The following is a 17,022-nucleotide window of genomic DNA, read 5'->3' on the forward strand; positions in this document are numbered from 1 at the left end:
TATTTCTGTTAAATATGGAGAGGGCCCAAGTTTCCAAGGAATCTTGAAATGTACATCTTTAGGCTATTTAGGAATTGTATCATTTTTTAACCTTGAAAGAGCTGACAAAGGAAGCTAAATTATAATAGGTTAGCAAGACAATCTAAGCTATAAGAGAAGTAAAAGGAAAATTAGGAGGAACAGTTAATATGAAGTATGTGGGAAAACTGATAAACATTATATAGTATGAAAGACCACAGGAAAGTGGATTTTGGAGTGAAAAATAACCATTGAGAAATAAGGTTACTTGAATGAGGCATAAATAGTAGCCTGTTTTTATATAAACCAAAATACTCCAGATCAGAAATTTAAATGGAAAATGCTGGAAACGTTCAGCAAGTCAGGCAGCAGCTGTGGAGGAAGGCTTGAAATTACTTCAGATCAAGTGGCCTTGAACATGGAACTGTATTCAGGACGTTTTTTTGTTTTTGAGTTACTATTATCGGAATTTCTCAGTTACTATTTACTTGTGGTTATTTAAAGATAAATTGTTTTAATTAAATAACACTTTAAACTACTGGAGAAGTAAGTTTCTCGCACTGTCACAGCACTGCAACGCCCCCCCCCCTCCCCCCGCAGAACAGGGAAGGACGCAGAGCGCTCTGAGGCATGATTGACAGTTTGCTCCGTCCTACGTATTTCCCATGATGTCCCGCCCCTGCTGCTGCGTGGTTTCTATGGTTACTGCACAAGCGGCTTGCTGAGTCCATGTGAGTCGTCCTTGTGTGGAAACTGCTTGGCTTTCTTTCAGCATTGGTGGTAAGTGAGTTTGTGTATCCGGCCTCTAGCAATTCATACCAAAGTAGTTAATTATAGATTTAAAAACTCCTCTGGGATTTGTCCTAGAGATGTGCCCATGTGCGAGAGAGAGAAGAGAGGGAGGGAGGGGAGAGATGGAAGGAGGAAGGAAGGGGAGGGTAGATAAAGGGAGGAGAGAGAGGTAGGTAGATATCTTTAACATTAGCCTGGACTTCGTGGATCTGCGCGTCAGTTAAACCATCAGACATTAATGTCTCACTCGGAGGAAATACAGAGAGCCACTCCAAGCACCGTGATCTGAAGTTCAACCATTTACTTTGTTTACTATTGGGGGGGGGGGGGAATGTGGCCCAAGTTAGGTTGATCCTTAAATTATTCAGTACTCTGCCATAAACTAATACCAAGTAATGGCCATGTGTTAATCTCCTCTCTCTTGAATAGAATTTCATTTGATTGATCTTTAATAACTTGATTGCAGTCTGTATTTTTCAAAGAATTTTGAAAAGTCTGAGGCTGAATACAGCTCAGTTCTTGAAATATTTCAGCACTCCACTTCTTACTCCAAATCTCACATCAGCTTAATAATCATTCATTATTCTTTACACTGATTTATTGGTCTTGTTTACAATTTGAATCATTCACGATTCTAGACCAATATAAGGGGATATTATGCTGGTTCACGTATTGTTAGTAGTTTATTGATGATCTTTGTTGCAATATTGTGATAACAATCTAAAGACACCCTGTTATCTAAAGTGAGAAAAATGCCAGAAAATGTTGTGATAATTTTCTATGATGAATAAAATTTTCCGTTGCATTTTAACAATTTGTCAGTGATGTGTGAAATAAGTCACTTTTGCTAATATCCAAAGAAGAGTTCAACAATGAGGTAAAGAATTTTGTTTACAAACATGAAAACCTGTTTATTTTTATGCTGTCAGATTATATGCCACAATGTGAATGATCCTGCTACCTTCCAAGATTTGTCAAAAGTGTGGATATTGTACATAATGTAGCAACTTGCCTGTAAACTGTTAAAATGTAAGATACTCAGTAATTTTCGACTTCTGTGATTGCTGTCATACAGGAATTTTACAGAAGTCTGGAATATTTCACAGAGTTGTGGCATGGCCAAAACATTGCCGTTACTCATTGTGATTTGTCATTGTCTAGCCAAAGAATTTTTATTTCACAGCTGCACATTTAATTTGCTTTTGTTCTCAAGCAATAATTATCTATCTTAAAGAGATAGATAACAGTCTTTAAAATTGACACCTATTCTGCATTTGACACATTTTTGTTACCATATATTTGATTTAGCTTTCACTCAAATATGGGTTTCAGTCCTGCTCCATTGATTCCAACACAAACACTTCGGCTGAAAATCTTAAGCTGTACTGAAGCAGTACTTCACCACTGGAGCTGCAGACTTTTGAGGCAGTATTCTGTGTGATTCCTTAGGTGAGTGATTCTCCTGATCTAACTAGTTCCTGCTACATATAATCCATCTCTTCATCCCAAATTTCTATCACAGAATTTCTTTCTCCTCCTTCACCTACTCCATCTGCCCATCAAGCATAGACTCCTCCCACTATGTCCCCTATCCCCACTATTATCAACTACCTTCCTTACTTGGGTCGAAGCTGAATCTTCCTTTCCTATTAGATTTCATCATCTATAGCCCTTTATTACCCCTATCTATCACCTCCCAGTCTCTATCACTATTTCCACTCTTTCCTGCTCTATCTACCAATCACCCTCCTCATCTGGACCAAACTACCTTTTTCCAGCTTTTGCTCCACCCCTCCTCCTCCTTGCCTCTTTAAAATGAGTTTAGTTTATATCAAGAGACCCAGCCCAAAGCATGGTCTGTCCATTTCCCTCCACAATGCTGCTGAGTTTCTTCAACAGTTTATTCTGTAAAATATTGCTCGTGCCCTGGTCAATATTTATTCCTTAGTAAGACTACCTCCCAATAAAACTGTACCTCTTGTTGTTAGCATATTTAAAATATTTAGCTGTAAAGCATTTTGGAGTATTCTGTGGTCAAGGAAATTAAGTATTATAATTCAAGCCTTTCTTTATTGTCATTGGTGCAGTAGCAGATGTATGGTAATCTGGAGCAGTTCTGACCTTCTATCTGAACAGATCAATATGGAACGCCATATCCCTGTTCACCCTTTACCTGAAGATATCCAGCAGGTAAAAAAAACTGTAATGTTTTTAAAATTAAATTACATTGTACATATTGAAAAGTTTGCAAGCTATATGAAAACAGTTACCCTTCAATCATGCCTATGTGTTATCAAGACATTTATGACCTATATCAAATATTTAACTGGGTCTTGCAGAATTCAGGACAATATATACACTGGATTCCAGTTAATGGGAACATATTGCAACCAGTTCATTTTGGCCCAACTGAGCAGCTGCCCTAAATAGCTGAAATTTCATGAAAGTAGTTATAAAAGGTATAAAAAGATAAGCTGAGTAAAAAATTATGTATTTAAATGAAATACAGAACAAATTAAAACACTGACTTTACCACATCAGTATAAAACTACGTATTAGTTCCTAATACTTATCGATGGAGTAATTTCATCCACGTTGCATTCTTTTGACTGTAAATGAACAAAACCACCTAGTACAGATAATGGACTGCCCTCATATGATGCTGTCAATGAATACGTTGCCTAAATCTTCATTTTCATTGCAGCATTCAAGATGATTGTTAATACCATAATTCTTCCTATTTTCTAACTTGAAGAAGTAGCAAAATTGCTTTATTTTCACTCTCAGATGTTTCTGGCATCTCCAAGCCTGAATGCTTGAAACCACAGTGAGCAAAATAGTTCTGAATTGTCTTACTGTTTATTTCTTACCAACTATCAGCGACAAAAAGTGCTGCTTTTTGAACACAAACACAGGCAACTGACGCTATTTAAAAACTGTCAAAGCACGATGTAGTGTCGAACAGCCATGCAAGTGTGCATGATTGACTCTAGTTAGAAACTGTTCAGAAGCAGTTCCTGCCTCAGTTAAGCGGCATGGGTCCCAAATAAACAAAGGGAATCCCGGCTATTTTCTCAATTAGTTTTTATTCTTTAAGAGTTGTTCCAAATAAGCAGCTGCCCCGATTAACTGATGGCCCAATTAACTGGAATCCACTGTGTAGGTAGCTGATTACTAATAACAGATGTTTAACCACAATGTTTAACTTTCAGTAGACATGCCTTTTTTAAGTGAAAGTCATGCACCATAGTATCATGTAATGAAAGAACTGGCTATTCTGCTTGTGAAATTAATAGATTCACGTATTGTAAGCACATCCAGCTTAGACAGATTTTGCAAGAACTGAAAGTACAGAACAAAGTCAACGATTATGGTCTATACCAGATGTACCCAATTCAGGCCAACTTGGCATATTTCAACCAATGAAGTTTTAAATGATACAACAATTTTTCCAATTTCTGTGAAGAAATAAGATTGCTGAATTTATTTTATAGTATTACTACAGCAAAAAAATCAATATGATGATTTGAATTGTCATGACACTGAATAACAGTTGCTAGATCATTCTTAGATTTATGTATTTCATGAGTTAATTTAACTGCAAACTAAATATTGATCAGTGCCACATGCTAGTCAGAGTAGAAATAGGAGGATATTTCAGATGAATACGTGGCTTGAAAAATGGTGCAAGGGGGAGGGATTCAAATTTCTGGGGCATTGGAACCAGTTCTGGGGGAGGTGGGACCGGTATAAACAGTCCGGTCTGCACCTGGACTGGACTGGAACTAATGTCCTAGAAACTGGAACAGCAAACTGGAACTAATCTTTGCTACTGCTGTTCAGGAGGCTTTAAACTAATGTGGCAGGGGGATGGGAACAAGTGCAGAGAGACAGAGGGGTGTAAAATGAGGGTAGAAGCAAAAAGTAGTAAGGTGAAAAGTAAAAGTGGCAGGCAGGTAAATCCAGGGCAAAAAGCAAAAAGAGCCACTTTTCAACATAATTGTATAAGGGCTAAGAGTGTTGTAAAAACAAGCCTGAAGGCTTTGTGTGTCAATACGAGGAGCATTCGTAACAAGGTGGATGAATTGAATGTGCAGATAGTTATTAATGAATATGATATAGTTGGGATCACAGAGACATGGCTCCAGGGTGACCAAGGATGGGTGCTCAACATCCAGGGATATTCAATATTCAGGAGGGATAGACAGGAAAGAAAAGGAGGTGGGGTAGCATTACTGGTTAGAGAGGAAATTACTGCAATAGAAAGGAAGGATATTAGCATGAAGGATGTGGAATCGATTTGGGTAGAGCTGCATAACACTAAGGGGCAGAAAACGCTGGTGGCAGTTGTGTACAGGCCACATAACAGTAGTAGTGAGGTTGGGGATGGCATTAAACAGGAAATTAGAAATGCGTGCAGTAAAGGAACAGTAGTTATAATGAGTGACTTCAATCTACACATAGATTGGGTGAACCAAATTGGTAAGGGTGCTGAGGAAGAGGATTTCTTGGAATGTATGTGGGATGGTTTTCTGAACCAACGTGTTGAGGAACCAACTAGAGAGCAGACCATTCTAGATTGGGTATTGAGCAATGAGGAAGGGTTAGTTAGCAATCTTGTCGTGCGAGGCCCCTTGGGTAAGAGTGACCATAATATGGTGGAATTCTTCATTAAGATGGAGAGTGACATAGTTAATTCAGAAACAAAGGTTCTGAACTTAAAGAAGGGTACCTTTGAAGGTTTGAGCTGTGAATTAGCTAAGATAGACTGGCAAATGACACTTAAAGGGTTGACGGTGGATATGCAATGGCAAGCATTCAAAGATCACATGGATGAACTACAACAATTGTTCATCCCAGTTTGGCAAAAGAATAAACCAGGGAAGGTAGTGCACCCGTGGCTGACAAGGGAAATTAGGGATAGTATCAAGTCCAAGGAAGAAACATGTACATTAGCAAAAAAAAGCGGCATACCTGAGGACTGGGAGAAATTCAGAGACCAGCAGAGGAGGACAAAGGGCTTAATTAGGAAAGGGGAAAAAGATTATGAGAGAAAGTTGGCAGGGAACATAAAAACTGACTGTAAAAGCTTTTATAGATACGTGAAAAGAAAAAGATTGGTCATGACAAATGTAGGTCCCTTACAGTCAGAAACAAGGACATGGCAGACCAATTGAATAACTACTTTGGTTCTGTCTTCACTAAGGAGGACATAAATAATCTTCTGGAAATAGTAAGGGACTGAGGGTCTAGTGAGATGGAGGAACTGAGGGAAATACATGTTAGTAGGGAAGTGGTGTTAGGTAAATTGAAGGGATTAAAGGCAGATAAATCCCCAGGGCCACATGGTCTGCATCCCAGAGTACTTAAGGAAGTAGCCCAAGAAATAGTGGATGCATTAGTGATAATTTTTCAAAACTCCTTAGGTTCTGGATTAGTTCCTGAGGTTTGGAGGGTGGCTAATGTAACCCCACTTTTTAAAAAAGGAGGAAGAGAGAAATCGAGGAATTATAGACCGGTTAGTCTGACGTAGGTGGCGGGGAAAATGCTAGAGTCGGTTATCAAAGATGTGATAACAGCACATTTGGAAAGAGGTGAAATCATCGGACAAAGTCGGCATGGATTTGTGAAAGGAAAATCATGTCTGACGAATCCTATAGAATTTTTTGAAGATGTAACTAGTAGAGTGGATAGGGGAGAGCCAGTGGATGTGGTATATTTAGATTTTCAAAAGGCTTTTGACAAGGTCCCACACTGGAGATTAGTGTGCAAACTTAAAGCACATGGTATTGGGGGTATGGTATTAATGTGGATAGAGAATTGGTTGGCAGACAGGAAGCAAAGAGTGGGAGTAAATGGGATCTTTTCAGAATGGCAGGCAGTGACTAGTGGGGTGCCGCAAAGCTCAGTGCTGGGACCCCAATTGTTTACAATATATATTAATGATTTAGGCGAGGGAATTAAATGCAGCATCTCCAAGTTTGCAGATGACACAAAGTTGGGCGGTGGTGTTAGCTGTGAGGAGGATGCTAAGAGGATGCAGGGTGACTTGGATAGTTTAGGTGAGTGGGCAAATTCATGGCAGATGCAATTTAATGTGGATAAATGTGAGGTTATCCACTTTGGTGGCAAGAACAGGGAAACAGATTATTATCTGAACAGTGGCCAATTAGGAAAAGGGGAAATGCAACGAGACCTGGGTGTCATTGTACACCAGTCATTGAAGGTGGGCATGCAGGTACAGCAGGCGGTGAAAAAGGCAAATGGTATGTTGGCATTCATAGCAAAAGGATTTGAGTGCAGGAGCAGGGAGGTTGTACTGCAGTTGTACAAGGACTTGGTGAGACCACACCTAGAATATTGTGTGCAGTTTTGGTCCCCTAATCTGAGGAAAGACATTCTTGCCATAGAGGGAGTACAGAGAAGGTTCACCAGATTGATTCCTGGGATGGCAGGACTTTCATATGAAGAAAGACTGGATCATCTAGGCTTATACTCATTGGAATTTAGAAGATTGAGGGGGGATCTTATTGAAATGTATAAAATTCTAAAGGGATTGGACAGGCTAGATGCAGGAAGATTGTTTCCAATGTTGGGGAAGTCCTGAACGAGGGGTCACAGTTTAAGGATAAAGGGGAAGCCTTTTAGGACCGAGATGAGGAAAAACTTCTTCACACAGAGAGTGGTGAATCTGTGGAATTCTCTGCCATAGGAAACAGTTGAGGCTAGCTTATTGGCTATATTTAAGAGGAAGTTAGATATGGTCCTTGTGGCTAAAGGAATCGGGGGTATGGAGAGAAAGCAGGTACAGGGTTCTGAGTTGGATGATCAGCCATGATCATACTGAATGGCGGTGCAGGCTTGAAGGGCCAAATGGCCTACTACTGCACCTATTTTCTATGTTTCTAGTATTAAATTTGACTCAGTTTTTTTTAGGTTTTTTGATTCACTAAATTGCTTGTGTAAAAAAAAAAGTACATTGGTTCTGGCTGTTTCAACAACCAACATTGGACTTGCCAATTAGCATTAGTTGTCTGAGCGACTGTATAACTGAAAATAACTTGCTTGTTAAAATCTGAATTAAAAGTGAAAAAAACACATCCAGCTTTCTGAGTGTCCCAGGCAGTACTCTAATTTCGGTGCTATAAATGCACTGAAAATCTGTGTTGCAAACATCCTGCTTTTAACTGCAATACATCATTGATTTCACATCCAGATAAGGCCTCATAATACACATCTTGTTTCTAGATAGCTTAAGACAATTTATTGTGAAAGGAATTTTGATAAGTAAAAGTCAATACGATTAATTATACCTTGGAATTATTATGAATATTAACCTTTTCAATAAATAAGCTGAAACTTCACACAAAATACCTGAAGATTATAATGCAAAACATTCATATTACATTTTTTACAATTATACCAATGAAATTTACTGGATGGTATTCAACCATTTAGCACGGGTTCCCAACCTAAGGTCCACAGGTGCCTTGCTTAATAATATTGGTTCATGGCATAACAAAGGTGGGAACCCCTCATTTAGAGAATAATTCAAAGATGCCTATGAAGAAAGGAAATTTGAATAATTTTCAGAAAGATATTATCTTATAAATTAATCTTTTTAACTCACAATAAGGCAAATCACAAAGGTATAAATTATCAATTGAATGAAAAAAAACTGTGGATCAACTTAGATTATTTATTGCAGCAGAGAGAGGGTAGTTTGAATTTCCAATTATTTTGAATGGTGGTGACTCATATGAAGGTAAATGAATCTAGTATGTCATCTACTTATCTTGTAGAGATAATGCGTAGAGTAACTAAAAGCTGGGAAATAATAATAGTTCCTCTGCAATGGGTCTTATTAGTTTTCCTCAGGACAATTTAGCTTGTAAATATCATTGTGGAATCTGTTTCACATTTAAAAGATTATGTAGTATTTAAAGCATTTAGAACTGATTTCTGCTTTAAGATCTCAGATTGGCTTTGAGCTTGTCAAAACCAATATAATGTTTTAGCAATTCTATTTAATGTGTAATGCAGTAAATATGTTTCTTTTCTTCTTAGGCAGATCCTTGGGTTAAGGAAGATTCAATTTTTTTTAGCTCAGGTCTGACAGAAGTGGAACAGGTGTTGATTAATGGCATAGATGGGGGCAGGTTGTTTGCACTATTGTTTGGTTATTTGCTCATGCACTCTACATGCAGGAATTAGAGAAACTTGGAGTTACTCGAAGTCGTCTTTGATGCTCCACCAACTTGAAAGGTTTTGGATCGAGTAATTCTGTAACTTTAATATTTACTTTCCTTGAAATGTTTATCCTTCAGGAAATTGCTTGCAGGTATAAATCTCAGTATTATACACTTGTTTCAGGAGTCCAGTGTCAGACATGTGGCTAATGTGATTCACACACTGGAGCAGGTTAATCACAAGCAGATGTCAAAAGCTGGGGATTCTGACCTGGAAGAGGACATTGATAGTGGTCCACATTTCTTGTCAGTAGGTTTGGATGATTTTTGCAAAGGCAACACTGGTGGTGCCTCTCCAGTGCCTACTGTATATTGCTTATGCCTCCAAAGGGTAGCGTGAGCTGTTAAATAGGTCATAAGTTTACTGCCAAGTTTGAGGTTTTGACTTTCAGAAACCTTTTTCCTTAAGTAAGCAAGGGCTGTTTTGGTGCATTGGAGTTTGGGTTGGATTTTATTGTTGACATTTGCCTGCCTTGATTTATGCATTCTGCATTGTGGAAAGTTGTTCAGAGCCTAAGATTGATTCTGATTGCAGGAGCAGCTTGGTAAAAGTCCCTTCTCTTCCATCTGTTTAATATAAAATCTGTCTTCTAGTTCACTTCTTTGAAGGAATCAACAATGGTTTAGAGCTCAAACTCAGAATGTGTGGAATCAGGGGTGTCAAACTCATTTTAGGTCACGGGCCAGATTGGGCAAAACGTGACTTTATGCGAGCCGGATCAGTTTTGCACATGCGACCACACACATGCGTTCTCCCACAGCTTTCGTTGCCTTCATTTTTTCAACCTGCTCTCATGTGTCTTAGTCTCTGTTAAAACTACAAATTGTTCCACTTTTTGAATTTCATTTCTTATGAAGAAGATTGCCTAGCAAGCATTATTTTTATGATTGGTATTAACTTACAGTCGTAAGCTACAAGAAAGTTGTGATGAAAGAAAGAAAAAACAATGCTATTTTGGCAAAGATTGTTTCGGGAGCCACACCCTTTTCATTAATAAACCATTTGAAATTGAACATTAGCAGACACAAACGTAGACCTAACAAAACAAATTGTAAATGTAGGATACACAACTGCACCTAATTTATATTAGCCTGCTTCCAGCAATCAAACTCAGACAATGAACACAGTTAGCCTCTAATTTTTATTGAAGTGATCACATTTACAATAATAGAATAGTCAAAAAATGAATGAATCACAATATTATGACATTCAATATTTCATAATGCATTTTGCTTACATGTCACAGTGCATTAAACAGTGTCACTCATTTTGACTTGCAGCTTCCAGACACCTGACATCTCTTGGCTTTAACCAGACTGTCAATATCAGGGACCAGTTTCTGGGCAGTTGTGATTTTCATAATGTCACTTAGATGTCTGTGTGTCAGCTGCGAGCGCAGTTTGAATTTGTTAATATTCATTATGGAGAACACCTGCTCACAGAGGTTGTCCCAAACATGCAAAGGATCTTTAAGGCAAAGTCTGTCATCTTGGGGTACATTGGTCCCAGGTATTGATAGAATGATTCCAGACCCACAGAATCATATTTATATTTCAAATCCGAGTTACACTGAATTTCAATTAGTTCCATTTGGAGTTCCACCGGCACATCTGACGCTGCGTTGATGGCAAACGGCGAGCAAAATCGTGAGAATTCCTTCTCGAGCTGAGTGAAGACTTGGAAATGATTTTGAAACTCACTTTCCAGCTGTGATATTTTGTCTTTGTACCTGTTCATGTTGTCATTATTCCCACGAGCGACATGCACAGACTGCAAACAGAGAAAATAAGCTTGGTTGCTCCGGGATAGTTGCATCTCCCAAGGCCTAATTTAATTTGAAAGGCATGAATGCTGTCGTGGTATTACATAACAAGTTGGTTGTAGCCTTGCATGTTAACATTAAGCACATTTAAGTGTTCTGTTATATCCATCAAAAATGCAAGATCATGAAGCCAGTCTGGGTCATCCAACTCTGCCATTTGCTTCCCTTTGTTGTTCATGAATGGTACAATTTCCACACAAAATTGAAAAAAAGCATTTGAGTACAACCCCTCTGCTCAACCAGTGGACTTCAGTGTGGTAAGGTAGGCTGTGTCCAATATTACTTGCGGACAAAAGAGTGGCAAATTGCCGATGGTTGAGTCCCTTGGCTCTAATAAAATTAACAGTTTTGATTACTACATGCACACCACGAATAAATATTCCCAATTGAGCTACATCAGTCAATTTGGTGCTCTCATCAATTGCAATAGAGAAGGCATTAAATAACTTCACTTTGTCTTTTAGTTGACTGTTCAAATCTCCTGCAAGGTCCTCATTTCTCTCTGCCACAGTATTTCTTGACAAGCTGATATTACCAAAAGCCTGTATCTTCTCAGGGCACACCAGCTCAGCCACCGTCAGCATGCCTGCTTTGATGAATTCACCCTCAGAGTATGGCTTTGACGCAGCAGCTATTTTGTTGGCAATAATATAGCTGGCCTTGACAGCTCCATCATGAGTCTCTCGACTTTTGGTGAACGCTGAATGCTGTTTTGTCAGAGCTGCTTCAAGCTTGTTTACCTTTTGTGTTTTGGGTCATCCTGCATACTTGTCATATGTTTCTCTGTGTGACGTCTCATAGTGTCGTTTGATATGGTACTCTTTTGCCACAGCCACTTGTTGTGAGCATATCAGACACATAGGTTTGCCATTGACCTCACAGAAGAAAAAATTATCTTTCCAATTATCGTTGAATATCCGACCTTCGATGTCAACTTTTCTTGGAAAGCATTTTGAACCACAGCAGCAAACAGTTTCAGCCTTGCTACAGGTGTTACTTACCTGAGTACTCTGTGTGTTTATACTGTGTCTGATGATGTAAGTTGGGCCCTAGTGGTCTTCAGTGTAGGGTTGTAGGTGCTTATGCACGGCTGGTAATTAACTGCCGCCTATTGTACGGCTGCCATACTGATAAATAATAAATGGTCGTGAATGTACTTTTTTTTTTCTCCAAATCATCCCGTGGGCCAGATGCAGCCTGGGGGCTGGTAGTTTGACACCCCTGGTATGCATGCTATAACTTGACGTCCATAGTTGGAATGATCCTTTTACCAGAGTTGAAGTGATAAAGGTTTCTGTTTGGCCTTAAGATGAACTCTTTCCTAAAAGAGAGATCGTTGAAGGTGAGGTGAAGTACTGTCGTAAAGGAGATTGAGAAGAGGGTTGATGTGATGACCAAGCTTTTCTTGAACACAGTCTGTATTAGACCTGTTGATATAGATCATAACTTGCTTGTGATTGTGGAGTCCTGATGCATGGTCTCAACCCAAAACAACTCCATCCCTTTACCTTCACAGATGCTGCTTGATACTCAGTTTTTCTATTAGTTTCTCGTTTCAGGTTCCAGCATCTGCAGTCTCTTATGTTTCTAGTGTAGAACAGTTGTGCATAACAACCTACTTTAATTTTGCATCTTTCCAGCTCTTACAGTTTTTCATAGTATAACTGTATAACATAGTATGATGTTAACTGAATTCCAGTTAATTCTGTAATGCAGGGGAAGACAGATGGAACATTATGTAGCCACAAGCGAGACTCTAAAATGGAATGTTGTCCGGGTGACACGGTAAAAGATGTCTTTAGTGATTGCAGCACTCATGGAGGAGGATGAGCCGCCAGAGACTGTTGTGCACATTGGTGCTTTCTGCATAGTTATGAAAAGGGATTAAGTCTTGCAAAGTGAATATAGTGTATTAGTCAGAAGGTTAAAAAGCTGGACCTCCAGGGTTATAATCTCTGGATTACTCCTTTCACACACTCATGTGTTCAGGGAGGAGAACAGTGATGCAGTGAAACATATCAATATTACAAAGGAGAAATGCTGGTGGACTTAAAGTGCTAAAGGTGATTGATGAAGCCTGATTAGGTATATATATCCTAGGGTGTTGTGAGACTTCTGGTCAAGATGGCATTGACCTGTGGTCTCTGTCAAGTTCGTAGCTCAGTCCATAAGATATAGGAGCAGAAGTAGGCCATTCAGCCCATCGAGTCTGCTCTGCCATTCAATCATGGACTGATCCAATTCTTCCAATCTTCCCCACTCCCCTGCCTTCTCCCTTTAATGCCCTGGCTAATCAAGAACCTATCTATCTCTGCATTAAATGCACCCAATGACTTGACCTACACAGCCACCTGTGGCAACAAATCCCACAGACTTACCACTCCCTGACTAAAGTAATTTCTCCGCATCTCTGTTCTAAATGGACATCCTTCAATCCTGAAGTCGTGCCCTCTTTTCCTAGACTTCTCTACCATGGGAAATAACTTGCCATATCTAATCTGTTGAGGCCTTTTAACATTTGAAATGTTTCTTTGAGATCCCCCCCTCATTCTCCTGAACTCCAGGAAATACAGCCCGAGAGCTACCAGACATTCCTCATATGGTAACTCTTTAATTCCTGGAATCGTTCTCATGAATCTTCTCTGAACCCTCTCCAATGTCAGTATATACTTTCTAAAATAAGGAGCCCAAAACTGCACGCAATACTCTAGGTGTGGTCTGACGAGTGCCTTATGGAGCCTCAACATCACATCCCTGCTCTTATATTCTATACCTCTAGAAATGAATGCCAACATTGTGTTCACCTTCTTCATCACCGATTCAACCTGGAGGTTAACCCTTAGGGTATCCTGCACAAGGACTCCCAAGTCCCTTTGCATCTCTGCATTTTGAATTCTCTCCCCATCTAAATAATAGCTTGTCCATTTATTTTTTCCACCAAAGTACACTTTTCAACATTGTATTTCATTTGCCACTTCTTTGCCCATTCTGCTAAACTATCTAAGTCTCTCTGCAGGCTCTCTGTTTTCTCAACACTGCCCACTCCACCACTTATCTTTGTATCATCAGCAAATTTAGCTACAAATCCACTAATCCCATAGTCCAAATCATTGACATACATCGTGAAAAGCAGCGGTCCCAGCACCGATTCATGTGGAACTTCATTGGTAACCGGCAACCAGCCAGCGTAGGATCCCTTTATTCCCACTCTCTGTTTTCTGCCGATCAGCAAATGCTCCACCCATGCTAGTAACTTCCCTGTAATTCCATGGGCTCTTATCTTGCTAAGCAGCCTCATGTGTGGCACCTTGTCAAAGGCCTTCTGAAAATCCATGTACACCACATCCACTGTATCTCCTTTGTCTACCCTGCTTATAATTTCCTCAAAAAGTTGCAGTAGGTTCGTCAGGCGGGATTTTTCTTTCAGGAAGCCATGCTGGCTTTGGCCTGACTTGTCATGTGCCTCCAGACACTCTGTAATCTCAGCCATAACAATTGATTCCAATAACTTTCCAACCACTGATGTCAGGCTAGCAAGTCTATAGTTTCCTTTCTGCTGCCTCCCACCCACCTCTTAAATAGCAGAGTAACATATGCAATTTTCCAGTCATCTGATACAATGCCAGAATCTATCAATTCTTGAAAGATCATTGTTAATGCCTCCGCAATCGCTTCAGCTACTTCCTTCAGAACCTGAGGGTGCATTCCATCAGTTCCAGGAGATTTATCCACCCTTAGACTATTAAGCTTCCTGAGTACCTTCTCAGTCGTAATTCTCACTCCATCTACTTCACTTCCTTGACAATTTTAAATATCTGGTGTACTGCAGATGTCTTCTACTGTGAAGACTGATGCAAAATATGCATTCAGTTCCTCTGCCATCTCTGCATCTCTCATTACAATATCTCCAGCATCATTTTCTATTGGTCCTATATCTACCCTCAACTCTCTTTTACCCTTTATATACTTCAAAATGCTTTTTGTATCTTCTTTAATATTAATCACCAGCTTCCTTTCATAATTCATCTTTTCCTTCCTCATTATCTTCTTAGTTTCCTTCTGCAATTTTTTAAAAGTTTCCCAGTCCTCTATCTTCCCACTAGCTTTGGCTTCCTTGTATGCCCTCCCTTTTGCTTTTACTTTGGCTCTGACTTTATTTGTTAACCATGGTAGTGTCCTTCTTCATTTCGAAAATTTCTTCTTATTTGAAATATATCTGTCTTGCACTTCCCTCATTTTTCGCAGAAACTCCAGCCATTGCTGTTCTGCTGTCCTTCCTGCTAGTGTCCCTTTCCAGTCAACATTGACCAGTTTCCCTCCCATGCCAATGTAATTTCCTTTATTCCACTGAAATATCGACACATTGGAATGTAGTTTCTCCTTTTCAAATTTCGAAGTGAACTCGTTCATATTGCGATCACTGTTCCCTAAAGGTTCCTTAACCTTAAGCTCTCTTATTACCTCTGGATTATTGCACAACATCCAATCCAGCACAGCCGATCCCCTTGTGGGCTCAACAACAAGCTGTTCTAAAAAGCCATCCCTTAGACATTCTACAAATTCTCTCTCTTGAGGTCCAGTACTGGCCTGGTTTTCTCAATCCACTTTTATGTTAAAATCCCCAGTGATCATCATGACATTGCCCTTCTGACAAGCATTTTCTACCTCCTGCTGTAATTTGTAATCTACATTCCGGCTGCTGTTTGAGGCCTGTATATAACTGCCCTTGCCATTTCTTAACTCAACCCATAGAGACTCTACACCTTCCAATCCTATGTCATCCCTTTCTAATGATTTAATATTATTTCTTATACACAAGGTGACCCCAACCCCTCTGCCTACTAACCTATCTTTCTGATACACCTTATATCTTTGGACATTCAGTTCCCAATGGCAGCCATCCTTTAGCCAAGTTTCAGAGATGGCCACAATGTCATACTTGCCAATCTGTAGCTGAATTTCAAGATTGTCCATTTTATTTATTATGCTGCGTGCGTTCAAATATAACACTTTCCGAACAGTATTTGTTGCTTTCTGTTGTAAATCATCCCACTGGCTGTGATTATGCCTCATCTCTTCCCTGTACTTCTTATCATCTCTCTTGCTCGCAATCCTTGATTTACTGTATTTCTGTTTTCCTCTTCCTCAGCCCTATCTCTCTGGTTTCCATTCCCCTGCCAAATTAGTTTAAATTCTCCCGAACAGCTCTATTAGACCTGCATGCTAGGATATTGGACCCCTTTGGGTTCAGGTGTAACCTGACCTTTTTGTACAGGTTGTACCTCCCCCAGAAGAGGCCCCAATGATGCAGGAACCTGAAGCCCTCCCCCCAACACCAGTCTCTCAGCCATGCACTAATGTGCCTGATTATGCTATTCTTGCGCTCATTAGCACTTGGCACAGATAGCAATCCTGAGACCACTACCCTAGAGGTCCTGCTTTTCAGCTTCCTACCCAATTCCCTGAATTCTTTCTTCAGGACCTCCTCCCTTTTTCTACCTATGTCATTGGTACCAATGTGTACCAAGACTTCTGGCTGTTCACCCTCTCCCTTCAGAATACTCTGCACCCGATCTGAGACATCCTGTACCCTAGCACCTGGGAGGCAACTCACCATGTACTTATCTCTATCAGGCTGACAGAACCTCCTGTCTGTTCCCCTCACTATGGAATCTGCTATGATTACTGCATTCTTCATCATCTTCTCTTCCTTCTGCACCACGGAACCAGGCTCAGTGCCAGAGTCCTGATCACCATGGTTGTCCTCTATCAGGTCACCCCCCTCAACAGCATCCAAAATGAGATAATGGTTACTGAGGCGGATGGCCACGGGTGCTCTCGACTATCTGAGCTCTTCCCTTCCCTTCCCTGACAGTCACCCACTTGTCTAACTCCCACAGCCTTGGGGTGACTAACTCCCTGTAGCTCCTCTCTATCTCCTGCTCATATTCCCTAATAATCTGTAGGTCACCAAGCTGCAGTTCCAGTCATGGTTTTCAAGTTTATAGGGATGACTCTGGGGTCAGTGGGGGCAGAAAGAGGGGTCATATTAAGGTTTAAGGATGGGGATGTGGAGGAGTTAGAGATCAGGACAGAGTCTAGGTCTCTGCTCTGTGTTCAAAGGCCAGCGATGTGGAAAT

The 17,022-nt window shown here is 40.1% G+C and overlaps 1 protein-coding gene across 3 annotated transcripts in view; it reads left to right on the forward strand.

The window, feature by feature from the left end:
* The first annotated feature begins 723 nt into the window (after positions 1 to 723).
* lekr1 (leucine, glutamate and lysine rich 1) overlaps positions 724 to 17,022 on the forward strand; it is a 192,189-nt gene continuing 175,890 nt past the window's right edge. For 2 of the 3 annotated variants that reach the window (XM_059946508.1, XM_059946527.1), the window contains exons 1-3: positions 724 to 798; positions 2,119 to 2,259; positions 2,898 to 3,000. In XM_059946508.1, the coding sequence (XP_059802491.1) occupies positions 2,908 to 3,000 (93 nt within the window). In that variant the 5' untranslated portion in view covers positions 724 to 798; positions 2,119 to 2,259; positions 2,898 to 2,907. The remainder of the gene's footprint in view (positions 799 to 2,118; positions 2,260 to 2,897; positions 3,001 to 17,022) is intronic. The other variant, XM_059946518.1, reaches the window with a different exon arrangement.

The sequence above is a fragment of the Hypanus sabinus genome, chromosome 2 (assembly GCF_030144855.1).
Source record: "Hypanus sabinus isolate sHypSab1 chromosome 2, sHypSab1.hap1, whole genome shotgun sequence".
In the NCBI taxonomy this organism is placed as follows: Eukaryota; Metazoa; Chordata; class Chondrichthyes; order Myliobatiformes; family Dasyatidae; genus Hypanus; species Hypanus sabinus.